Source organism: Haemorhous mexicanus, chromosome 11 (assembly GCF_027477595.1).
Source record: "Haemorhous mexicanus isolate bHaeMex1 chromosome 11, bHaeMex1.pri, whole genome shotgun sequence".
Lineage (NCBI taxonomy): Eukaryota > Metazoa > Chordata > Aves > Passeriformes > Fringillidae > Haemorhous > Haemorhous mexicanus.
In genome coordinates this window covers 18,562,817-18,589,385 of record NC_082351.1, presented here as the reverse complement: position 1 = coordinate 18,589,385, position 26,569 = coordinate 18,562,817, and the positions used below count along the sequence as shown (strand labels likewise).

The following is a 26,569-nucleotide window of genomic DNA, read 5'->3' as shown; positions in this document are numbered from 1 at the left end:
AATGTTGTGCTGAAATGTGTGATCCAAGCAGACAGTGCTCAGACTTCAGGTCTACCAGCTTTCTTCCTGCACTTGGACTCAGTCCATTGTCTTGTCAACCAAAAAAAAAAAAAGCTTTTAAGCAATTGAGTGTAATCTCCAGGTTTGAGCACAACAGGTTTACATTCAAACCCTCACTCTTATCTTGTATTTTGCCCATCAAAATGGAAGGCAATATTCCAGTGCTGTCTCTTTCTCTCTCCCTTTTGTCTTGACAAGAAACTGCTCTCATGCTATTTTGCTTTCAGAAAGATGAGATAAATACACACACATTTATTCAACAGTTTTATGGGAAGTCCTTCAGTATGGGATAAAAAGGAATCGGAGGTGGCAAAGTTGTGACAGAATTTGGATGTAGTTAATTGGATCTACTTATTTGCACCATTTTTTGCTAACTGCCTGTGTCAGTCCTGGGCTAAGAAAGCAATTTAACTCATTGCCTGTGAAAAATGAAATGACAGCAGCTACTCAAGTGAACTTTCACATTAAGGAAGCATGATCTGCTCTTGATCAAAGACCTTGTGTTCCTGGAGGACCAGAGTTCAAGCACCAGCCTCTAATTTCAAGAGAAGAAAAGGTTTCTGTGTCATTGCAAGGTAAATTTCAGAGTTTGAGGCCAAGGTAAACTTTCATGTCAGCACTGTTAGTGACCCTATACTGAAGCTTGACTTGATCATCTCTTCCTTTAATTCTCACTGTCATATTCTGCCTCCTGCTAAGCTGAATTGGCTTCCCCCATTTCAGCAGTGAGAAGTGATGTTATCACCAGTCATTGCTTCCAGGCACTTGTGCACCACATCATGCATCTTGGAGGCTGTACCAACAAAACAAGCTCTGAGGAGTGGGGTTGGCATCCAAGAGAAACATGACACCAGCTTTGGGTGGCAACAAGCCATAAAATTGTCCTTGCAGGTCTGGTGTAACCAGAACAACTAATAAACCTCTGGAATGCTGATGCTGTGGTTGACCAGGTTACACCATCTCTTGCAACTGGGGTGGCAGGAGCCAAATCATGAGCAGCTGATACCAAAGGCCACTGCTAGAGATGTATTAATGTGACTGTTGCTGTGTGAATAATCACTGTGACTCTGTACACTGTCTCACAAAACACCTGCTGAAAACCTTTTAAGCATTTGGCATCGTGATAATATTGATTGGCAGCTCAATGTACCAAGTTGACAATACAAGGGATTGAAGCCATGGCAGCAGTCATTTTGCAAACCTCAACACCACTGGTGTTGGGTGTAAAGCCATCGTGAAAGTTATTAGAAGAAGACAAATGTTGTTACAGATGGATTTGTAGCCCTGCAAATAGAAGCAAATGGAGGAGTGAATGAAAAATGTCAGATACAAGGATGGTCAAAAAGAGCAAAGGTCCATCCTTTTCTATTTTGTTGCATCCAACCTTCAGCCTGCCCCAGGAGAAGTCAAATGCAGCCTTCCCAAAGCCTGACAGAGTTGCCATTGCTGCCCATGCAGTGTGACACCTCTGGGGTGCTCTGCAGATCACCAGGGCTCCTCCTCAATGCTGGGTCTTGCTCTGAAAGCCAAGACATCTGTAGAAAGGCAGCTGTAGATCCTGGGTGGTTAGAAGTTAATTGGAAGGTCTAGCTTTCAAATCAAACCAGAGAGAGAGATACTTCTGCAGGAACCAGCTCATGCTGAAGATGAAGGGTGCCCTGAGCCTGGGGCTCGTGTGAGTTCCTGGCTGTGCCCCAGGAGTGTGGGGTCACCCAAGGTGAATCATCTGGGGCTGCTTCCCCAGCTGTAAAGCAGGATGAAGCTTCTGTTCTCACCTCAGTTTGTCTTCTCTGTTTAGATTTCAAGCTCCTCAGGGCTGTGTCTGATACATGTATGTACAGTTCCTAGCTTAATAGAGTCATGATCCAAACTGAAGCCTCCAGGCACTCCTGGATATTATATCATTGCTAATTTCACAAGAGGTTGCAATCAAATTCCTGTATAGGGGGAAAAAAAAGCCCTGAAAAATCCCAGAAAATAATAAAGCAAGCTATTAAAAACTGAGGAGCATTTTTGCTGAAGTGGAAATAATGGTACTTTGTCCCAAAATGTATAAAATATGTATTGCAATTAAATTCTCTATTGGCAAATTGCTCTACAATTAAAAAACACAGAAGCTTGAGTGAGGCAATTAGAATAATAGTAGAGTGTTAATTATAGCTTGATGGATTTTGCATGCTGTCAGCAATTACCTTCCAAGTGTGCACTCCTGAACCAACTCCAAATCCACAGAAAGACACCGGCAGAATTAGAAATATCTTCCGTGTTGGCACGCCTTTACCATCTTAAAATTTGTTTTCATAAATACTTTTATAAGCTATTTAATTAGATTTAATGAGGTTTGAGGAAGAAACATCTTCCATGATGCACACAGGCTCCAGCCCAGGCGTTGACTTGGGGATGAGGGAGAGCACAACTGAGAAGTCTCATTTCCTCCCAGCTGCCCTTTTCTCTGTGCAAGGATATCTTGTGCACATCTGAGGTGATTGGACCCAGGTTCCAGCAGAGTTGCTTCTAGCTTTCTGTTTTATTAAGGTTATCTAAAGATTTTGGATCTTTCTCTCCCCCCATGGGAAACCCCATACTTACCCTCTTGCCCTAATACTGCAAAATATTTATATGAATTGTTGAAGTTAATTAAAAAGCCTGGTTGTCAAATCTGAAGCCACTTTAAAAGAAGCAAAAGGTCTCTCTATTTCTATGATACCATCCCTACTGAGCAGGAGAAATCCTCTCCATAAAAGTGCTTTTGGGTCCAGCAGAAGACTTGACTGCTGTCTGTGTTAGGCACCTGGCTGAGAAACTAAAAAATTCCTGTGCATTGTGTCAAATAAAATTCATGGCTCCATTGACCAATTTGTAAGCAACCTAGAAGAAAAGGAGAATAGGCAGGGGGTGAGAATGTCCTCACCCAGAGTGACAGCTTCCCAAAAATGTGTCTCTTCTCACACCTTCCTTCACACCATCAAGGCAGCATTTCATCACCCTGATCACTGATGCTGATGGTTGAGAAAGACCTTGCAAGATTTTTGCTCAGTTTTGGGACTACAGGCAGGAATGTCGAAGCCCAGGCTTCAAAAGCCAAATTGCTCATCACTCTAAAGGCTGGCTTGTCACCTGCCTTCCTCTTTTGTCAGTTGCTGATAATGCTCCAGTGTGCTGCCTTTTCTTGCTGCTGGTTCTTACTGATGGGTATGGAGAACAGATGTGCCTTCATCCTCCTCATCATACTCATGGAGCTGCCAGAACTCCACGTCCCTACATGGGGAAGAGACACTGAGGCTTTGACATGGGACTTTCACAACCTGTGGGTCAAATGGAGCTTCTTTGGCTGGGCTTACCAGCAGATTAACCATCACACCTGTTTATTTTGCTCAGCTGAACCTACTCTCTAGGTGACAGAAATCCAGCTTTGATGCTTTTCATGAGTTTGTACAGCTGAGGTCCCACGCTGAACAGCCTGAAATGCCATTGCCCTTGTGCAGCCTGTTTTTTTTTTTTGGGAAGAGATGAGCAGCACGATTGGAGCATCCTGCAGTGCAATGCCCCGTTCTGTTTCAGGAAGAAAATACGGCTCTGTCCCTGCACGCAGGAGGAACCTGCAGTAGAAGGCTGCAAATTTAATCAAAGGTAGTAGAAGCAGGACTGCCCTGTGATAGCTAAAATATCCCTTTCTTCCCACGTAACTCCTGCTGTAAGGGGTTAAATCACATTCCCGCCCGCCGTGGGTGCGCTGAGCACTCCAAGAGCTTCCTTCCCTAAATGCTGTGCTGGGCCACATCCAAACTTGACCCAGGGCAGTTGGATGCTCCCCGGTGAGCTCGGGAGCGGCCTCTCGGAGCGCACGGATGCTCCGAAATGAGCCGTGCCCGAGATGCTCCGGGTGCTGCCCCCGGCGAGTCAGGCTCGGACCCGCTGCGGGCTCGGTGCCCTCTCCATCGGCCCCGTGCTGGGCTCCCCACCCACGGGCACATCTGGGACGAGCAGCCGTGCTCAGGTGCGCTCTGGAACACGCGGCAAGAACTGACCCGCTCCTGCCACGGCGTCGTGGGGGACACGGGTATCCCTGCGGAGTGCAGCCCCACGGCAGCTTCGTGGCGTCCGGAGAAGGACAGCCCCGGGTGCGGGGACGCCCCCAGGCCCTGGTGCTCCCGGAATTGTCGGGATTTACGGGAGGGAGGGTTTGGGAGCGCGGGTCCGAGCGCGGGGCGCGGCTCCTTTAAGAGGGGCAGCGCGGGGGGGGGGCGGCCGCCCGCGTTCACACCTGGAGTGGGAAAGGGGGGCGGGCCCCGCCGCCTGTGATTGACGGGCATCGAGCACCAATGGGGAGGCGCAGCGCCGCGGCGGGGGGGGTCCCTGGCCAATAGCGGCGCGGCGGGGGCCGCCCGGCAGCCAATGGGCGGGCGCGCGGGGGGCGGCGCGGCTACATGTTGCGGTGTCGCCAACGTGGGTCCACGGCGAGAGGCGCTCGGGCCGGGCGGTAGCGGCGGCGACCCTGCGGGAGCGCACCGGGACCGGCCGACGCCCGCCGAGCCCGAGGCGTGCGGCGCGGAGCGGCAGGAGGAGGAGCAGCAGGAGGCGCTTCCCGCGGCGGGGACGCGGACTCGACCCGCCCGGCAGTGCCCGGTGGATGCCGGTGCCGTAGCGCCCCGCGGGGCCGGCGGCCAAGGCGATGCTGCGGGCGGCGGAGCGGCGCTGAGCGGCCGCGGCGTGAGCGCTCCCGCCGCCTCCTCCCGCCGCGGACGTTCCCCGGTGCCGGATACAAAATGGCGCTGCCGTCACGGGCGGCGGCGGCGCTGCTGCTGCTGGGGCTGCTGCGCTCGGCCGCCGCCGGGTGCCCCGCGGGCTGCGCCTGCGGCGGGGACACGCTGAGCTGCGGCGGGCTGGCACTGCCCACCCTGCCCCGGGACCTGCCCCGCTGGCCGCGGCACGTGTGAGTACCGGGGGGACCCGCGGGAACGGGCCGGGGGCGAGGCAGGGGGTTCGGGCAGCCAAACTATTGCTCTTTGGCTTGTTGTCAGGGCAGGAGAACTTTAAACAGAAATCCCCGCGAAACTCCGGGTTGTTTGTTTAAGTGGAGCAGGCGCTGGGCTGCGCGGTGCCGAACTTGTCCCGTGTCCCCTCTGGCACCCACCGGGCGCGGGGATGGGGGAGAAGGGGGCGGCGGGTGCGATGCTGGTCCCGGGTGGAAAGCTGGGGTTCCCCGTACCTCGGTCCTTTCGGGGCTGGCCTCCGGGTGTCCCGGAGGAAAGGGAGCGGGGAGCGGGTTTGGTCTCTTAGCGATGGGATCTGCTGGAGATGACGGCCAGCTTGAGCTTCCGAATCCTTATTAGGGCATCGTCCATCCATCCATCTGTCCGTCCGTCTGTCCGCGCCGTCCTGGGGCTGCGGAGCGGGGCGCGCCCCAATCCGGACCCCAGCGCTGCGGCCGCGCCCGCTCTTTTAATGCTGCCAACTTTTTAGGCTGTGAAATTCGGGGAAAGAAAGGGAGTCGAGGGCTTCTGGGGAGTTTCGGTAAAACCCAGGTGTTTTCCAGTCGGGGCTGGCTGCGCTCCCTCCGTGCTTGGTGTGTAGCGAAGTCATTCAGCTGCGCTGTATCGTGTGTCCTGGGCGGCAGCTGAGCTCAGAGCCCCGCACCTGGTGCTTGCTGCAGCACCGTGCGATGTTTTTTATCCCTGGAAGGATGGTTTAAAGTGCTCAGGTTCGTGTCCAAGCGCAGGACGGTGTCACTGCCATTTGCCGGGAAGCGCAGTGGGTCCGCTCCCGTTGGGTGGTCTCTGCTCTGGGCTCGTGGAAGTCGAAATAAAACGTCGGACACTTGATGCTCAGGAGACTTGGGTGGAAATGTGTGCTTAGCATCGACAGTTCGAGTGGTTTAACAGTCCAGGAGGACTGAGTATGTGTGCTCACAAACTTGTAAAAATAAGTGCCCTGAACTGCTAGTTAACTTCGGGAAATCAGTATCCAGAAAAGGAAACAGCGCTTCTGTTGCGGGGCTTTTCTGCTGTTTGAACAGATTCATAAATTATCGAATCTCTCAAACTCCTGGTTGTTACAGATACTCCTCAGTCCGGCCAGGAGAGAGGACGGTCACTGAAGTATTGCTGGAAATCATCCAGCTCCTTATTGAAAAGAATTGTTATAGAGAGTCGGGTTCTCCTGGTGGTATTCACTATTAGATGCAGAAATGCCTTGGTTTAGGTTAAATTATCGTGTCTCGTATTGAGAGGAACATGTGGTCTCTGAACTAAAGCCCTGACTCATCCCATTCACCTGTTGCTCAGAAGGATCTTTCCCTCACCTTTCAGAGCAAGCTTTTAATAATTCCAGCATTCCCATGCACCTCTTAAAATAGGACAGTGTATCTTTGTTTGGGCAAGGAAAGGCGTTAATAACCCAGACAGAACAAATTTATTTCGGGAGTGCTAATACCCAGGAGTGTCTTTTTCAAATGGAGCAGGTTTTGGAGTTTCTTGTGTTCAGTTCAAATTTTATTGGAGAAGTAAAAGCACGTATAAATCTTCTGTGGATGTTGATCTTTTAGATACGTAGATTACGGTTTGTAACTTTGTATATTGCAAATTAACCAAGAGTTGGTTAAATGATGGCTATTGTATTTGAAAATGCAACATCAAGGCTTTTTTCCACTCCATAGCTAGTGTTAAAAGAAGACGTTGAAGCTATTGCAAGTACTTTTGTTTTTAGAGTAATACTTTTTCTAGAGTTTTTAGAGTAATACTGTTTCTAATTGTTAAAAATTACTTATATTACCTATTTCAGTTTAGAAGCACAAGGATGAAGCATGTTTTTCAGGCTTAATGGGATCATAAATGTTCATTTTTTGTGCAGAGAGTTGATAACTCACTTCTTTACTGGTTTAATGCTCTCTATAAAAGCACCATGTGCTAGCGAAAAGTTATCTCTGTGCGAGTATCTCTGTTTCTTTTTGGATTTTTTTTTTTTAACGTGCCCTTTTAAAGAAAAAGAAGGGAAATGTGAAGGTCTGCAGTGGTCCATGGCTGTTGGGGGAGCGCAGCCCGGGGGGTGCGGGTTCTCCAGCCATGAACTGGGGCGAGCCAGGCGATGCTGGAGCTGCGCATCCCCATCTCCGTCTCTGCTGGGCAGACTGGATCCCGCCGGAGCTGTTCGCTCCCCGCCGTGATAAGCTTGGGCATGTTCGATCGCTAATAGGAGACGAGATAAAACCCAGCTTCCAGTGACTCTGGTGGCAGTGCTTTAACTTCATTAAGGCTCTATTGAACAATCCCTCCTTAGCAGTTTATCTTTATTCCTAACGAGTGCCACAATGCCGGGGCAGTGCTTGGAGTCGGTTTTCAGGGTGGTGGAGATAAAGCTTTTGTTTGTCGGCTTGGAAATGCGGCTCGGCAGCCGGGGAGGGTTCTGGAACAGACTTAATCACGCCGCGTATTTTGTCAACAGGACTATCAGTACCGAGGAAAAGCACTGGGGCTTTTTGAAACTATTGTTATTTCTCTGCTGGCAGCAGGGCTCGGAGTTGTCATTTTTCTCCCAAGCTTTCAGAAGGAATAGCTGATATGCAGAGGGGCTGTAGTTGCTCACATTTAATGTAGCGTGGCATGGATGTTTTTCAGGGTTGTTTTTGATTTTTTTCTTCCATAAAAGCAACAGGCAGCTCAGCACTGTGTAGCAGTTATATAAGTGTTCTTGACTTGCTGCACAGGGCACGTTGCAACACTGCCATGACCCATCCCGTCCTCGCAGCAGCACCCAGCTGCAGCTGGGAAGGGTGCACAGAGCTCCTTTGCAGTGCCTCCCTTTGGAGGTGCTTTAGTGTCTTGTGGTGTTTAAGTCTAAAGTTTGTTTTTACAGTAGAGTGTTACATGTGGCATTAAATTTAGGGCTAAGCTTAAGTACAGAATGCTTCGTGCCTCAAAAAAGTCAGGGCTTCAGCAGTGTTGGTGATGTGGCACATCCCCTGCATCCTCTGCTTCTGTCTCTCTATGCATCTGGATTTTTGAGGAGTGACAGAAGAGGTATTTCTTTTAGGCATCATGTATGACTGAGGGTTTTTTACTTTTCTATTTAGTGATAAGCAACAGTAAATGAAAAGCAGCAGTATTTTAGGTATAGCTTTTGGTGAGAAGATTTAGAGACAGTGAGGCTATGGCTGGATAGTTAATTCATTGCTAACATGGTCTTCAGCAGAAAAAGTTTTTATTTTAAGCAGAAGTATTGTTCATTTTTGAACCAAATGTCTAGGAAATATTTTGGGGGATATTGACCATCTGTGCATGGACCCTTCTGCCTCTGGGTCAGTGTGTGTGTGCCTGGCATGTCTGGGAAAAGGCAGCATCCCCAGGTCCCCAGGAGAGCTGGGCTAAGAGCTGCTCTCTGTTTCCCAGGAAGGCTCCAGGGTTTGGTATATGGATAAGTTGCCCCGAGGCACCAGCTGCATGCGTGTTGGCTCTTTGCACGGTGCTGCTGCTCTCCGGAGAGATCAGGGTAAAGTGTCTGAATGCTTTTTAAAGTCCTGTGGGTGCCTGGCAGTGGTTTCAGGGTCTGGAAGTGCATTTGAACTAGGAGTCAGGAGCAGACTCTTTCTGGGCTCAAGTGCATACGCACAAAGATTTTGCTCAGTGAAACTTAATGTTTGTGCTCAAAATTACCTGTAAATTTCTTGTTAAGCTGGGATTTTTACGTGTCAGACCCTGTAGCTTTGTTTTCACATGTTAGGGTGGCTTCTTTGCTTGCTTGGTAAGGGGCTCTTGCTGCTGCTGGTTGCATGGGATTTTTTGGGAGAAGACATTAGTGGCTCTCGGGCTCTGGGGTAAGTCTGCTCCTGCAGATGCTGGGAGAGGAGGAGGTGTGGGGGACTCTCCTGCTGGGAGGGGGGAGTGCTGCTGGCAGCACCTCTGCTGCACGTCCTGCTTCCAGGCCTGCTGAAATAATGGAACAAAGATTAAGTAATGGTCACCCTGGGCTCCTGGCCCCGCGCAGCTGCGCAGCTCTCAGCGTGTGCCGCTGCCCGGGGGGTTTGAAGGATTGCTTGGGAGAGGGATGTGCCTTGGTGCAGGTGGCTGGCCCCTCTGGCCACCCAAACACCCTGCCGGCTGGTGCTCCGAGCAGGTTTTCCTGCTCAGGTGGGACAGTGCTGGGAGCTTGCAGTGCCACACAGCTCTGGTGCTTCCCGGAGCGCCGTCCTTGCCAGTGGCCCTGCTGGGGACAGTCCCCAGGGCTGCAGGGTGGCTCTGCACCCTGCGGCATTGCAGTGCCTGCCCTGGTGGGGAACAGCAGAGCCTCTCCGGGCCTCCTGCTTAAGCACAAATAAATACATGTGCTTGCGAGTAAATCCACCCTTCCTGTGCGAACATGTGTCGGTGGATTCGCTGACCACCCTCAGCATGCCGCAGTATTTATTTATCAGCTCCTACAGGAGGGCAGCAGTTAACAGCAAGCCCTCTGCATCTGCTGGCTGAGCTTCTCATCTCCATCCCACACTGAGCCGCAGACGGGGCAGAAATTGGCTCATCGGACTAGGATTAAAAGTAAATACGAGACTGATAACAAAAGGAAAAATACCCCCACTTTAGAAGCCCTTCTGGCTCTCGCAGAAGCCCCTGGCTTCTAGTGAAAAGCTCTAGGACCTCCTCTGCATATTCCTCTCTCCTTTTGAGAAACTTCAAGGCATTTAATCACTTTGAGACTTTTCCTCTGCAGTGACTGCAATTTGAAACGCAGGGGTCCCATACAAAAGGAGCAAGTGCTCAATGGGCTGTGTTAATATTCAGTGCCTTTTACAATGGGTGCAGTTTGAAAAGGGGAGAATGGATGGTCTGGGAGCTGGGGGAGGAGGAGCTGCACAGGGAAAATTCCCAGGACAGGGGAAGCAGCGTCTCAGTAGGCAGTAGGGGAAAAAAAAAAAACAAAAAAACCAAAAAAAGGAACACACCATCAAGTGTTCTCTAGAAAAATCAACTATTATGTGTTAGGTACAGCTTAATATTTTTTTTCTTTGCTTGGGCAAAGTGCTCTACAGTCTTCTGGATGTAAGGTTTGGGGGTGGCTGAGCTTTGCAGGATTTCCTGCTTGGAATTTGAGGCGCAAATGCGAGGTTGATTGCCTTATCCCTTTACTGGTTGGCATCAAGAACCTAAAAGTGGTAAACTAATACGTTTGGGACCCCAGGCACTTCAACAAAGCACTTCAGGTACTTAAACGCTTCCTTGAGCATGGGTGAGATTTCACTTTCCTGCTTAAGCTGCTGCTGGAGTCCTGGCTCTGATGGGGATATAGGCAGATATAGAAGCTCTTGGAAGTGGGGCTTTATTTGGTGTGTGAGCCTCACCTGGTGCAGGTGAGTCTGAGAGCACTGGAAGCGTGGTCCCAGACTGCAGCTTCACAAGAGCCCGCTGGAAAGGCTCAAGGTGGTTTCATGTTGAGGCAAATCCCCCAAGAACTGTCCCTGAAATGCCTTTCTGTGCTTGCACCTGGGCTCATGAATACAGGAGCATCTCCCACCGCTTTGCAGGGCAGCAGGGAACTGCTGGGTGCCACCCTGGGCATGCCCAAGCAGCGCCTGCCTTTGGCTCCTGAGCCCTTTGATCCATCCTAGAGGGGCTCAGGTTTGGTCTTGAAGTTTGAGTGGCTGCAAATTGGGATGATGGCTCTCATTCTTCAGTGGCCAGCTCTGCTCAGGGTTTGTGTATTGGCCCTGATTTGTGTATTGGCCCTGACTGGTATGTTAGCCGCACCCAGAAACTCTCAATTAGGGCTGCAGGGCTTTTAATTGATCTCGTTGGCTGCCCTGCCAGACACCTTGAATTGAGTTAGCTCAGCTCATCAGCTTTTAACACAATCATTTTGTGCTGCTAACCTAATCACCCAGTGTGACTCCCTTGTCTTGCAGCGTGGAGCTGGATGGGGTCATGTGGATGAATGCAGCACAGATAATTTAGAGTAATGTTGCTTGGGAGAGCCATCTGTGGAAAATCCAGGCTTCAGGTTGATCAGCTCTGCAGGATGTGGGCCGGGCAGGAATTAGCACCTCATGCAGGGTGAGGGGAGTGATTTAACATAAAATTTAGCTTTGGTGAATAGCAGTAAATCAATAAAGCACCTTGGTCTGGATTGTGGTTTCATAAAAAACCTGGGCACCCCCTGACAGCTCTCCCTTACTGGTTTCTAGTGGCCTGTGAAGAAAGAAGCAGAGTGTGAGGCTCCAGGGTGTGCAGGAAGAAACAAAGGGTTTCTTCCTGCACACCCTGGAAAAATACCTGTTTCCTGCTATGTCCAGCTATTAAATAATGTACTACGATATTTTTTTTTTGTTTCCTAGCATGGATAGAGGCCTAAGTCAAGGACCAGGGTGCCGTTGTGCTAATGCACCACATGAAATACCTATTCCTGTTGTAGCTGAGTCATCCATTAATAGTTAACCAAGCTCTGTGCTGCAGCCCAAGTCCTACAGCCCCAGCCTCCTCTGGCTTCAGAGCAGGACCACAACACATGTAATATGTTACACTCCCTCATTATGTTTTCAGCACGTTGTCTCTCAGGCCACAACCATATAATTTTGGAGATGTCTAGAAGCAGGCCCTGCTATTTTGGGGACACCTCTCAAGACCTGATGATGCGTCACATCCAATTCCAGGAGCAGGGTTCACTTGGTTCATGTGCTTCCATTTTCACTTTGAGTAAGAATTGAAGGACAGAGCTCAAACTGCAGCCATGTGTGTAGCTTTTATTAACCATGCTAGATGTGCAGACAGAAAGGTTGGTTATTTGCACCTGCCATGGCAGTTTTGTAGCTTCCCACAGTGGCTTTGTGTGGATTTCAGGAGGAAAAGTGTAGGAGATTTAACAATTGAACAATTTGATATAGAGCTACAGATTTTTAAAATGTGATACACAAGTTGCATTTGAAAATGCGTTATTTGCCTAAAGCTTTGTTCTGGAAGTAAAAGTTTTCTGTGCAAGAGAATTTGTCTTTTTTTGTTTTGGTGTTTTTTTTTTTTTTTTTTTTTTCTTTCCGGGGTGGGAGGCAGGGCTTGGGTAGTGCTGCTGTTGCTACTCATAATGGGACAGTAACTTGTCTGGATTTTCCTTTGAGGTCTTTTCTTGGACCTGTTGGGGCAGTCTCATTGTTTTTTTGAAATAATTTTTAGCAGAGGTTCAGTCTCAAAAGTAATTCTTGTAAATCCTACTCAACTTTACTTGGTTGCATGTTGCAGAAGTTTCCCCTTTTGAAAGTGCCTGTTTTTAGAGGAATCCTTTCAGATTAGAGAACACACCCTCCTGAGTTCTGTGGCAATTTGGCTGTGAAATCTTGAAGTGAAAAGCTTTTTCCTAGACCACCTCCTCTGATTTTTAGGTTTTTTTCTCCCTATAGGAAGGCAGACAAACCCTCAGGTGCAAGGAGGAAATGAGAAATTCAGAATGCCAAGTCTGGGCAGTGCTGTTTCCTGCTTGCCCACACACACAGGGACAGGGATTCATCCTCACCACTTAGATGTTTCTCTGGTTGCCCAAAGCCTGTGATTTTGGGATGGGCACTTTCCAGGCTAGAACCCTGTTGTCTTTCAGTGCTGTGAATGCTCCCCTGCTCTGGAAAGCTTCCCATCAACACCAGCCACTCACAAGCCTCTCCAAAATACTGACTTGCAAATTCCAAATGCACTTTGCCTAACTGGTGTTCAGGCTGCTTTATAACTTCACTTATAGTGTGTTTTAGCCTGCTTCATGCCAATATAAACACAAGTTTTCTATGTTAACTGTCATCTAAAAATACTCCTAAGAAGTGCTGGCTGTCCAGCAGGGCAGGATGTGCAGCCTGTGTGGCAGTGCTGGGCTGCTCCCCTGTGCAGAGGGGGACTGGCTGAACTGGTGGAAGATACTCAGTTGGAGGTGACAGGTTTGGTGGATGTTGATTGTAGCTGTGTTTATGAATGCAGTGCTGGAGGTGTCCTGTGTGTGTAGGTGCTCCACTGGGGTGTGGTGAGTGGGTGTATGTCTGTGTAGGAGTGGGGTGGTGGGAGATTTGGGCAGGGGAAGCTGCTGGTCTGTGGATTGTGTCCTGGGTAATAAAACAGCAATTGTAGGAAACGGCCTGGCTGGAGGCCCTGTGAAAAATTGCCCCCTAAATGTGTTCCAGTTGTCCAAACACTGGTGCCTCTCCTGCTGGGCTGTGTGCAGGGGGAGCCTGGAGCTCTGCTGCTGCCTGGGGAGCAGCCCCAGGCACCCTTTGCTGCCTTTCTGCTGTGGCTCTGCCATCCACACAGGTTTCAGAGCTGTGGAAAAGTCCCAGAAACAATCCTTTAGCACAGGTTTAAAAAATGTCCTCTAGTCTGGACAGGATGAGCTCTTCTGCAGCAGTCCTGAGCAGGCAACCTGAATTTGGCTGTTTCCCAGCACAAGGTGGCTGCTTTGAGATGGAGCTGGAAGGTGCATGGAGCCATGGGATTTATTTCTTCTTCTCTCAGGAGTCTTTGCAGCCTCAGGGGAATGAGAGAATGGAGGGGTAAGGCAGGGATGTGTCCATGGCCTGTGTTGGCAATGACCCCTCTGTCACTTGCAGAGGGTGAGGAGGTGTGTGTTCATCCTGGGTGTTCTGCTTCTCTCATGCTCACTTCCTTCACTGCTCACCCACCTGCCTGGTGGTGGCAGAGGCATGGGCAGAAGTGCCAGGTGCTGTGACACAGGGCAGCTGTGACCTGCTGGTAGCCAGGAGAGCATCCCATGCTCTTTTTGTCCATGGAACTCACTGCAAACCTTTGTCCCCTCGTGAACTGCAGCAGGGTTACATCCACACTTGTATTTCATTTGTTTTGGCAATATGGGGAGACTTCTCCTGTTTTAGGAGATTTAACGAACCATGTGATGTTTTATTTTGAAAGGTGTCATAATAGTTTGTGCTTTTCCTTTGCTAAGTGTATTTTTGTGCTGTTCCTGTCTGTTGGTCTATAAACAACTCTGTTCATTCTTTTTCCTCCTTAAACAGGTTATCTAAGTCAGAATTCCTGGCTTTTGAACACCTTTGGATTCTTTTGGAGTAGTGCATGCATTTTGCATATAAATCAGTAAATAAAGGATATGTGGGGTTTTTTTTTTTTAGACTTCTCTGAATTGGAAGGATTTATGAGAGTTGTTCCATCTTTGTTTCACATGGTTATAAACCTCTGGTGGTTTCCTCTGTGTCTAAAGTGATGTCACCAGTGCAGTGAAGGAGCATCTCAGCCAAAGCAGCAAGCTCTTGTGACTGCCACAGCTAGAGATTGGTTTTTGGTGATGTGCTGCCTCTCTTGAAGCAGAATTTCCAGGAAGAAAGTGCCTTCACAGCCTGCTGGGCATGGGGCTGTCAGCTGTGGAAGAGAAGGAATGGCCCTGGGTGTCTGCATCCCTCAGACTGCTGCCTGGGGCTCCTTCCCTTGCTGGCCACTCAGGGGTCTGGGATTTACAGCCCCTGTGGGGAGAAGGCAGAGCCAGGCAGCTGGGCAGCCTCCTTGGGAGATGCCAAATCACAGCCCAGGCTGTTTACTGCAGTTTTTCTCTCGTGGTTCCTAGCACTTGTCTCAAGTGTTTCCACTTTGTGGTCGGCTTCACAAGAGCCTGAGCTGTCCTTTCAGCTGGCAGGGACACTGGGGCTGTGCTGCATCCCTCTGTGTGTGATAAGCACAGTGTGCTCAGGCTGCCCAGGCTCTGTGTCCTGCTGTTTACTTTGTTTGCTTCTCTCTCCAGCTGGGAATAGCTGAAAGGCAGGGCTTGAAGCACTGCAAGTTGTAATGCTGGCATGGGGCTTGCTGGGGAAAGGGCTGTGCACCATTAAGCCATTTAGGTTTGTCACAGATCGTTTTTTTTCAAGTCAAAAAACACAAATCCTCTCTTTTGGGGGAGGATGAGGTGACAGCTGGACACTAGCTGTGTTAATGAATGTTTCTTTGTTTGTGAGAGGCATGGTTAAAAGAAGAGGAATTCAGCACAGATTTACAGGTCTGTGCATTTGGAAACAATGGGGAAGTTTTCCTGTCCAACAAGTTCCAATTGCTTCCTCTATGGTTTCCTGAGTAATTCTGACTGCTGGTAATGAACAGTCTCTCCTGCCATGGCAGGGAGCATCATTCCCCAGATCTCCCTTTGGACCAGCACCTACCTGCCATCCCATCCCTGCAGGCTCCTGGGCTGATGGCAGCTGGTGGCAGGGCAATTTCCAATCCTCTGGGAAGTCAGTTTCCTGAACACAGCTGTGGGAGAGACAAAACCAGCAACAGCCCTCATAAGACTGGGATTGGGAGTGAATTGAAAATGTGCATTGAAATATTTTGGGGAGATTATGGTCTCTCATAACTGAAAAGCCTTTTGATGGTCTTCCTGCTTTTTAGGCTTGCAATGCAGAATTCCTCTTGACTTGTTTGAGTGGCATTGGAGCCACCTGACTGTGCCAAATGTGGAAGAGCAGAGCTGGTCCTTCTCTTGGCATTCCTGTGGTGTTGGGAAGGGGCTGCAGGATGCCTGTTTAGGTCTGGTCTAAGGGGACAAGGCAGGAGGGACAAGCCAGGGCCCTCCAGCACCTCTCACCCTGCCAGGGCTTTACCATTCACTCTGGCCACTTCCACTGAGGGCTTTCAAGCCAAGGTGAGCCAGCTCTGTGTGTGATATTTGATGGTGTTTTGGGGCAGTTTGTGGCTCTTTGACCCATGCCCAGCCTGCCACTGTGGTTGTTTTCCACCCTTGCTCTGTGTTTAGCCCAGTGCCACAGTACTGGTCCCCCACAGCTGAAATCATCCCCCCAGCCCTCACCTTATGAGGTCTGTGGAGACTTGTTGGGAAGCAGGGCAGGAATAAATGCCAAGCTGATGCAGGCAGGACCTGGCCTTGCTTTGGTGACACTCCTCAGCCTAAAAATAGCCCTGTAATTAAAGCAGTGAAGCATCTCACCTAATGTAACCCTATAAACATTAGGCTTTATGGATAAGCTAGAGATTTACTTTTCTCAGTTTTGTGGAATGCAGTGGGTATTTCCAGAGGACAAGTCAAGTAGTGTCCAGGGGCCCTGCAAGCAGAAGTCCAAGTGTGGCTTGTCCTTTGTGGATGGGGGGCATTGGGATGTGGTTGGATCCTGTCTGGGAGAAGAGAGAGACTCTGCCCAGAGCTTTTTCACAGCATGATCATCTCTGCAAAGGCCAAGAAAACTTGATCTGGAAGCCTGTTTTATTTGTTCATTCCTAACTCCAGCCCTGCTTTGAGGGGAGCACATGGAGGCCACCAGCCTTGCTGTCCTGGCACAGCCATGTTCCCCTCCTGGAAGAATGGGTTCAGAGTGAAATTTGAAATGCAACAGAAAACCCATATTTCCTTCAGAGTTTTGACTCTTGCATTTTTCATCTTGGGCAGGGTTTAAAGTTTTCTGCAGCATTCAAGGAAAGTTTTGGTTTCCCTTTGCCCACATGTCAGCATTCCTGAGCAAAGCAGCCTCAAGATTTGTGGAGCAAATTCTTGAAATTCTGCAAATGTTTTGAGCCAGAAAATGTTTTCCAAAACTGCCTGACCTAAGAAAGAGTTGGTAGGACTTGAGCATGGCTTAGGAAAAATGAATAAGGCATTTTATCCCTCTTTAAATTAGCATCATTCTGACCAAAACCACCATTCCCAGTCTTGAGAGCTGCTGCACTCTGCCACTTTGTTGTTCTTAAACCACAGCTGTGCTTTTTTGAATAAACCAGATTAAAAAGATACAGATTTTAAAACTGAGCTTTTCCCCATTCTTGAACCGACTTCCCCTGTGATCTTAGTGTCATTTAAATCTGAAAAGGAGTTTGGATGCTTCAAAGTGGACTTGAAAGAAAGGGAAGTAAGGGTGTGTGTGGCAACTCCTGTACCTGCAGGCACTGCAAACATGCTTAAGGCTCCTGGGAATGTTCTAGAGGTGATCTGGGTGTGCTGCCACCAGCACCCCATGGTTTGTGCTCTGCAGCACCCATGCTGCTGTCATGATCTGTTATGGATCTCCAAACATTGGGTTTATGCCCTGGATATCTCCTGCCATGAGCTCTTTATAGAGGCAGGAAGACTCCTGAGTCTGGGACCCCTGATTTGTGTATCACATAACCTTGCTTCTAAAGGTGAAACCCCAAAGCAGACCCATGGTGTTATTTTTTTTTTTTTTTTTTTGCCCAAGTATAGGTTTTGTTTTAGGTTTTTTTGTTTGTTTGTTTTGTTGTTGTTGTTTTTGTGAGCTCATTCATGGTGCTGGGGGATTTTGGTATTAACATCATCTCTTCAGAGAAGAGGTTTGACTCAGACTGAAATTGCTGATTGATTCCTTTTTGCCCTCCCACTTTTTCCAGCTGAAGTCAAGAACCACTTCAAAGGCTCAGATGTGTTGGTGCCAGACGCCACACAGTTATTGTTAGAAGAATTTGAAATATAATTGAAAACAAACCTTTGCTCAGCCAGGCGTATCTGGCTGTTGACTTTCACTCACGACAGAGGTGGGTGCTCAGCCTCTTCTGCTAGATTTGATGTCTGCACGCTTGTCATGGCAGATGAACTGCCCCCATGAATTTACATCTGGTAAATGTTTGCAAAATCTGGAAAATGCATATTTTTAAGGAGGTTTTTTCCTACCTAGGAACCCGCACTGACGCTCAAAAGTTGCCGGCATATTTGTGGAATTCCTTGCAGTAATACAACACATCAAATTGGTCTTGGCAGGCTGATTTCAATAGAGATGCTCCAAGTCCAGGTTTCTCAGCTTGGCAAGCAGAGTTGTCCCACTTCCTTTTAAGACTCGTCTCTTCTGTGGGATATAAGGATATTGTTCAACGTAATATCGAAAACATTTGTAAAAGCATGGCTAATACAGATGTCTGCACTCATTTCAGCTTTGTTTGCTGAGACAGCAGAGGCTGGTGTGGCAGCTTTGCAGCCCAGCTCAGTCAGTTCTCATGGTGAAGTCCAGGAGGTTGGAATTCCAAAAGAGCCCATCAAACCTTTGCCCACAGCAGCCCTTGCTTGCCTGGTGCTGAGTACAAGCTGTTGATATCATACCCCATAAGATGACATTTGCAGACATGGTTTGCAAGGTGCACAGTGTGATTCAGGTCCCTGTTTCTTGTATAAATTTCCTGTACAAATTTAGAGGAGCACAGCAGGTCTGTCTTGGATCAGAATTTGGACTGTGCTGGTCCACATGAACCCAGAGTTTTGCCCCAGGACTCGTGTGCCACTCCATGCTATTTTATGGTATGACCCCCTGGGCATCATTTTGTCCCTCCTTGCTGCAGGTCCCTGGGTTTGGCCTTTCCTTCTGCCATGGTGATGGTCTGAGACCTAAAAGCATGAGTACATGGGTGCAGGGAGTTGAGTCTCTGCTGGAGGTTACTCCTGCAGCCAGATTTGGGTCCCTCTGGAATTTAATAGCTCTTCTCACTGTGATTATGTTGCTGGATTTGGTGTTTTTTCTCCTTTTAATTTGCCTCCCCTACCAAAAACACCAGTCTCATTGCATATGGCTGCCTGTCTGTTGTTTATTATCTTTGCTACACTGTGGTTAGTGCTCACACATGATATTTCTTTGGTTTCAGTACAGGCTGAGCGGGTTGTCCGCCCCTGGATCCAAAAAATGTAAACTATTTATAAATGAAAAATACTCTTCCAGTTGGAAAGTGCTGTGTTGTCCCCTTTCCATCCAGCATGTGCACATTTGTCTGTTCTCCTGTAATCCCACTGATGCAAGTCCAGATTTCTAATAATTTATGGCACTGGGGGCTGTCTGGAGAAATTTTGATGGGACCTGGTGCTCATGGGGGAGAACAACGAAGCAATAGTGATAAAAAGTAATGGAAAAATGTTATTTGGCTGTGCTGCATTCAGTGCAGATACGGCCCCAAACTCAGATAATCCTTCCTGCAGAGTTCAGGGATTCTTGATTTTGACTTTCCAGTTGGGCTCATCTCCATAATAAGCAACTCTTGAAAAACTGGGACAAAAAACTTATTAGTGTGGCTTAAAATGGCCAGAGAGCTTTTTCTGGTACTCCTTGCAATTAAACTGTGTTTGATCTGTTTTGAGCATGTACTTAGTTTTATATTGAGCTAAGAGCCTATGTTTAGTCTCCTAGGGAAGAAAAATAAGACAGGATATAATAAGATATTATGGGAGGCTGGGGTAAGTTTTCTGTGCCTGTTTGGACAGCAGGGCAGGAGGTGATGCTGGGTGGGCAGGAGGGGATGGGCTGGACCAGAGGCTGAAACAGTCGAGCCCAGGGGCCGGAGAAGAGGAGGCTAGGAAGGAAATACAAGGTGTTTAATTGAGGAGCTTGTTAGCCAGCAGCTGATGGGTTGTTTTTGTAGAGAACTCCAGGGGAACTTGAGCTGAGTTGGTTTCCTGGTTGAAATGAGCCTTGCTCGGTGATGGGGCTGGTAGGAATGAGGCATGTGGGGAGCAGAGCCCTTCAGAAAGTGCTCCCAAGAGAGCAGGAGTTATTTTGATCTATGGTGACATGGTTTTCCATGCAGCCACGGTGATGGTAAATGAGGTAGGGCTGTCCTGCTTCCTGCTCAAATCTGGAAGATTAGAGGATAGCTGAAAAAACAGGTGGTGTTTTTTGGAAGACTGTTCACAGCATCCCAGCGATTCATCATTCAAATGCAAATAGTGGAAACTTTCTCACTGCCAGTGAGTTCAGGCAGCCTTTGCCATGAAGCTACGATCAGTCAGTCTGTAAATGGTGCAGAGCATCAGTAGTGTAACCAGTGCAGAGGGGATTAAAGCATAATGACTGTAAATTCAGCTTCGTTTCCAGCTTTTCTCTGGACACTCTTGGCACTGATGGTGATAATTCCTTGCTCTGTAAAACAACAATTGGTGGGAATATAGGGCTTGGGGTTTTAATTTTGACTGTTTGGGAGCACCTAAATGCATTTGCACGTCTGTTCTGCACAAGACAGCACTTGCTGGAAAAGGCTGCTGCAGCCTGGCTGGCCCTGTGGAACGAAGCCTTTAATGCACTGATTGCATATTAATGAACAGCCAAGGAGGAGGGACTGTGCCAAAAAGCAGGGAGCAAAAAAAGCCAACAATATCAGCACGAACTTTGCACTCTAGAAAGTGTGAAGTGATGTCGGTGAAAGGAGTTTACTGCACAAGTGGAACACTGTGGTCCCCTTTGATGCCCAAATTTCTGTGCTAGTAAACCGAGGAAGGATAATTGGCCAGAGGAAGGATAATTGGCCAGTGGAGCTCGGTGGGTTCCTGTTAACCCCTTCTGTACCCCTTGGAATGCTCCCCACTCCTGAGTGTGTTTTGGCACTGTGGGTGCTTGCTCTGGAGTGTTTGACGTGCTGTGTCTGACGTATGGAGCCGTAACACCTCTCCAGCACATGGGGTTACCATCCACATCTGGTTTGTATCACCCTCAGTGGTTTTATTGCAAGCTGTAGTGTTCCATCTGCACCCTTTCCTTTGCCCAGTTCTGTCCCACAGCATCAGGAAAGTGAAATCCTCAGCCTGGAAAAAGCTACAAAATAGGCTGGTGTATGAATTAATTACTATAATGGCTACTGATAGCAGTGTGCTTTTCCTGGTATTTGGCAGAAATTGGATATCTTGGCTCTTGCCTTTTCATTAGCCTGGTTTCCAAATCCCAAGCTCATTACCAAGTCCCAGGGATGTGGGTTTTGGGGTTCCCCACCTGCTTGGAAACCTCCCACAGAGGCTTCCCCACAGAGCCTGGGCGATGCCGGTGGTGGCACTGTCCCCATGGGGTGCTTGGGGACAGACTGGCAGCTCTGTGGTGGCTGGTCAGTTCTGTCTCCCTGCTCCAGGAATGTGCAGTATTCAGTGTGGGGGCTTGGGTCCCCTGTGCAGCTGGGGACTTTCCTGTTAGGAGCATTGGGAGTGTTTAAGATGATCTCGCAAATATTTTTTGAAATTTTTTGGGGGTTTCTTTTGGCCCTGGGCCAATTTTTGCTCATCTCTGATGCATAAAGCAGGTTTGAAAAAAATGTTGTTTCTCTCTCTTCCCCCATTTAAACATTTCAAGAATGTCAAGTCTTGTCAGCCTTAGCTTTGCTGGGAAAAAAAAAGAAATCCCTTGAGGAGCTTGGGGATGTGTTTTGTATGTGATCTCAAAACCCTGAGGGGAAGGTACGTGAGGCAGGGAAAGAGGAGGTCATTAACAAAAGCTTCCTTTATCCCACATTTTAATGAGGCATTGCCATTAAATAGCAGCAACCACAGAAAATTTCAACCAACCTGACTTTGTTCCCCAGTGTTTAGCCCCCTGGTTTAAATCATGCTCTCACTTTGCTGGTTCCCTGCTATGACCAGAGTTTTCCAAGGAAGATAAACTCCAAATTTGTAACATAAACCTGTTTGGTAACATGGACAAATTAAGAGAAGACTTCTCATGGAATTTTTATGCTGCAGTTACTTCTAATCGGAGTAATATACATGAAAATGGGCACAAGAAGTTTGATTTCCTGTGGGCTTGTGTCTCCAGGGCTGACTAAGGTTTTAATTGACTTCTGCAGAGTGTTCCTGTTATCTCTGGATTGTATTTTATCAGTGCCCTCCTTTCCCACCTTGGCTGTGGTGTACTTTGGGAGTGGGGGGTGCTCCTCTTTTCTGCAGTGATGGGCCCAGGCCATCCCAAGGCTTTGTGCTGGCCCTCGGCTGCTCTCCCCTGCTTGCCTGTCCCTGGTTCTGCAGCCTGGCAGGAGCTCCCTTACCCTTCCCAGCCCTCTGGTCTTATTCCAGTTTAAAACTTATTGGGGAAGAGGACAGACATCCACAGACCTTCTCCTTTCTGAGCATGGCTACAAACAACTTCCCCCGCTGATCATGCAGAAATGAGGATTGGGGAGATTTGGTGGCTTTGGTGCATTCACTCTCCTTTAGTGGTGCAGTGGGATGGATGCTCAGGGTTTCACAGAGACCCTCTCCTGTTTTCTGGGCTAGTTTTTGTGGGAGGCTCCAATGGACACCTGCCCACCTCAGCTTTCCTCCTGCTTTTCCCAATCCAGGGGCATCTCTGTGCTCCATCCCCACCACCAGCCAGCTTGGATGCTTTTGGGGGTGGTGGGGAGTGAGCTGACCTCTCAGAGCTGACCATCCCACCTCAGTCCTGTGCCTGCTGCTCAGCTGGACTTTGGAGCCCAGCTCTGGATGGGGCAGGGGGAAATCCCGAAGGAGGAGGAAATGTTTATTTAATTCCTGACGTGGTGTAAGGTTCAGATTGTGAAACAGCAGGGACAGAGCAGGGCATGGTTTTTCCTGTGGTTTGCAGATAACATGTGCAGAGCAGGCAGCCAGCGTGGGGCTGGGGGAGAAAGACACTGAGGTTTATTTGTTTGTGTGGCTTGTTTTTAATTTAAATAACCTTTATAATTTCCCCTCCCTCTGAATAGTAAGTGATTCCTTATTTGTAAGGGCCTTGCCTTATTATTCAGCCTGAAATACAGGCTGCACTCCAGCTTTTACAATTGGGATTAATTTTTAAGATGGGGGCAGGTAGTGTGAGCCCCCTGTGTTTGCATTTCCTCTGCTGTTGGAGGCCTTTGGCTTCTCTCTGAGCATAGCTGGGGCCAGCTGCCTGCTGCCCTTGCAGCCCTGGTGCTATAAAAGAGGCAGCAATGTGTTCCCAGCTGGAAGGGGCTGGGTAATTGCTCTGGGCAGGTTTATGGTGGGGAGGTGTGAAGTGCCCGCTGTCTGTCTGTCTGTCTGCCCCCCTGCAAGGGGCTCTGCAGATGGGCTGGGAGGCTGAGTGGGGGCAGGGGGACCTCTCAGGGAAAAAGTGCTGTGTTAGCCATCTCCAGAGTTATGAAGTCTCAGAAAGGCTTGGGTTGGAATGGCCTTGAAACCCATTTAGTTCCCATCCTGTGGCCTGTGCACCCACCAGACCAGGCTGCTCAGGGACCCATCCATAGAATGGTCCCTTCTCCATAGGGATCCAAGGCACAGAGTGGGGCTCTGGTGCTCATGCTGAGAGTGCTTGGACAGAAAAGCCACCCTGGGATTTCAGAGTGCATCTCTGGATTTCAGACTGAGTTTTACTTATTAAGGTAAGGGGGGAAATGTGTCTAAGGAGCCATTTGCCAGCTTTTCATAAATATCCTGGAGATTGCACAGCAGAGTGCAGAGACTGTTGAAGCTGGCTGGGCATACCAGAAACTTTATGAAATAGTTGGATTTGATCAACACTTAATCACAGTCAGGCTGCTTGGCCCAGTCTCGCTCCTCTCCCAAGCCCAGAGGAGGCAGGAGGTGCTGGGGCTGGCCCTGTGCCCCTGCTGTCAGCTGCACGTGTCTGTGAGCTGGGTGGTGGCACACCAGGACATCTGCCAGTGCCCACGGGAACGTTTATTGCCATAAGGAGAGCAGTGGGGCTGCATCAGGTGGCTGCTGTCCCCTCAGGTACAGGGCAGTGAAGTGAAATGCTGTCCACCCTCCTCTACCTGGTGTATGGGGCATTGCAAGAGAGCTTTTCCAGGCAGCCTTGCAGGGATTTTCAGAAGTTCAAGGGCTGTTGTGGTAAGGCTGTGCTCATTTGGTGGTGTTGGCACCCAGAGGCAGGTGAGGGTAGAGGGGTGAATCCACTGAGTACAATGCCCTTGATTTAACTGCCAGTAAGTTTTTTGGGTGTTTGCTGTCCTGTTTGTCCTGCTCATGTGAACAGCCTCCCTGCTCCTGGCTGTCCCTGCCTATTGCAGTTCCTAGAGACTTGTTCTTCTCAGGTTCAGAGGAGCTCTGCCTCTGCAGGCACACACACTCACGTATTTCTCTTGAGCCAAGTCCTTCCTAGCCTGGATTTGTACTGCTCCTACACTGCCTTGTGGGCCAGCATCCAAATTCAAGCACTAGAGAGATATTTGAGGTTGATTCTTTGCTGAAAACCAGCTTGTTTTGTTTTTTTTTCCCCTACAAGAACTAAGCAGAGAACTTTAGATACGGCTAGGAGTTTTCAATTAATTTTATGAAGTTATTAGTAAACAGAAACGAAGCATTTTCAGCAGCAGCAATGTTTTTCAAAAGTTTGCCTACGAGCAGTTTATTGATTTAACAAATAGGTGGATAACACAAGCCTGGAGGTGTATGATGGTTAATGTGTAACCATTAAATAGACTTATTTGGGCACTTTTTATGGGTTCTCATAGCAATTAAAGCTTATAAACCTGTGGAGAGTGTTTTTATGTGGAGCAAAATGAGAACCTTTATCGCAGTGAAGGTGTTCATGGAAAAGGTACAGTTTATGTAATTGTGTTCACGTGACTTGACGTAAGTGTGGGGCTGCAGGAAAAGAAACAACCTACTGGAGCTAATTCCCAAGGCTGATTGCAATATTCCTGTGCATTGGCTTCCCTCCCAGTGGCTCTTTCAGTATATTGAATTCAGTGTCATTCCATGGGGGGCATTTTATTGTGAGCCTCCCTTGCTCTAGACTGATTTTTTGGCTCTCTCCCCCATGGGTGTGGTTTTTTTGGTGTGCTTTTTTATGTGTCTTGGACCAACTTTGGTGGTGGTGTCAAATTTGCTGGGGAAAAAAAAAAAGAGCATGAAATGGTTTCCTGCTGGCTAATGTGATCAAGAAGTATTCTGCAGTTCTTGAAGCTCTGTCCTGGTTCAAGGAATTACACAGGACCCAAACTTTGTTTTTTTTCTTAGCTTTTTTTTTTTTCATCCCTAATACAGTGTATTTAATGGAAAGTGAAGACTGAATGAAATGTTGGGGACTCAGTAGATGTGTGTGTGTGTAAATATCATGTATAAAGCTGTAATTCCTCCTTTTCAACTGAAAGAAATGGAGGCTGAAAACCAGACTTGTTTCTTTTCCACCTTCTCCACTCTGGAGCCATGTGGATGGTGAGGGAGAAAGGATGGGGAGGGCAGCTTGGCTCAGTTTGTGGAATTGTGTGATTGCACAGCTCTTGGCAAGTATTGACACCAGGTTTCTTGGCAGATGTGCTGTTCCTGAGGTGCCTTGGGAGCAGAAGATCCTTCCCTGGCACTTTCTGCAGCCCTTCCTGGGCTGGTGAAGGTGGTGAGTAAAGGGAGAGAAGCTCAGTGAGTGTTAGTGATGGGTGCTAAGAAAAGGTTTCACCCACAAATACTCTGATATCACATTATGAGATCTCTACCAAAGGGATGGATGTCTGGCAGATGTGCAGAGGGATGGGACCCCTCGTGGTGTGTCAGCACTGCCAGCCTGGCACAGGTCTGAATGCAGGGCATGCAGGCATCTGCTCTGCTTTCTGCATCTTTAAAAAACAAAATTAGAACCAATTGCTGGCTGAGAAAGGGAAAATTGCAGAATGCTGTTTTCCATCAGCAGTTGGCTGCCTGGGCTTTGTGCCGTGGCAAGGGTGAGCATGTGTGAGATAACCTGCTCTCTCTGCTGCACTTCTGGAGAATACACCAGAGCATTGTTAACATCAGCCAGATTTCTCTGTGGTGTGGCTCTGGAGTGCAGTCTGGACAAAAGGTTAAATTGGGCAGTCAGTTTTGCACTTACTTCCTATACAGCACTCTGGAGAAAGTCCAGTATCACTTAGTTTACTTTTGCAGAGCCATTTCCTGAAGGTTTTGTTAGAGAAAAGCAAGGTTATGTGTTTCCAGTTGCAGCAGAGTTATTTTCCCCTATAAAATGCACTGCAATTTATTTTTACACAGTTTTGATTGGTTTGCTAAGACTTGGAGGGTTTGGAAGATCTGGAAAGTTTTGTTTTTTTTTTTTTATTTCATACCTCACTTGCTGTGACAAATTGAGGAAAATGTGTTTTTTTTAATGTGGCATTGCTGAGGTCTGGCCAGGCTGGGAATAGGGAGTGTGCAGAGCATGTGCTCCCACACTGATGTCTGACCCAGGGCCCTGCTCCTGGCAGTGCCCAGTTTTGGGAAGCACTGAGGAAGTTTTTCTCCTTTTTCTCCTTCAGGCAGGTCACAGCCTGGCAGTTTGCTGCAGCTGCCTGTTCCTCCTGGCTGCACAGATGTGCTGATGAATTGCACAGGGGTTCTTTCCTGTGGTTTTTCAGCTATGGAGGTGCTGTCACCCTCTGGTCTCCTTGGGCTTGCCCCCTTCCACCTCTCTGTGTCCCCTCTTTTGGGGGGTGCTTTGGCTTCTCCATCAAGGTTCATCTCAGGATTTCTTCATCTTTTCATGTGAATTGCTGCATTTCTTTTTCCCAATGCTGTCTGTGCTTAAAGCAGCAGTGCTTCCCACAAGCCCCAACTATTCTTTCTCTGATTTCCTTGAAATGGTGACATTTATTATTTTCACAGAGATCAGTCTGTCTCCTCTCAAAAGGACATGGTTTGAATTCTCCAAGCAGTGAGTGCACCTGTGTCCCTCACTGTGCAGTCACAAACCTTGGGGCACCTTCTGCATTCACATTTCCCAAATAATCCCATTTTGGAGCAGGGCTTGGTGTGAAGCCAAGGAGCCCTTGGCCCTGTGAGGGCTGCAGGTTGTGCAGTGAATGGTGAGCCCCTGGCACAGTGCCTGGGCTCACAAGGACCACTCCTAAGAGGGAAGGGG

At 48.5% G+C, this 26,569-nt stretch overlaps 1 protein-coding gene across 1 annotated transcript in view; it reads left to right on the top strand.

Moving 5' to 3' along the window:
- The first annotated feature begins 4,755 nt into the window (after positions 1-4,755).
- The window catches only part of LRIG1 (leucine rich repeats and immunoglobulin like domains 1), a 91,027-nt gene continuing 69,213 nt past the window's right edge, over positions 4,756-26,569 (top strand). The window contains exon 1 of the mRNA XM_059856763.1: positions 4,756-4,993. Within this exon, the coding sequence (XP_059712746.1) occupies positions 4,827-4,993 (167 nt within the window). The 5' untranslated portion in view covers positions 4,756-4,826. The remainder of the gene's footprint in view (positions 4,994-26,569) is intronic.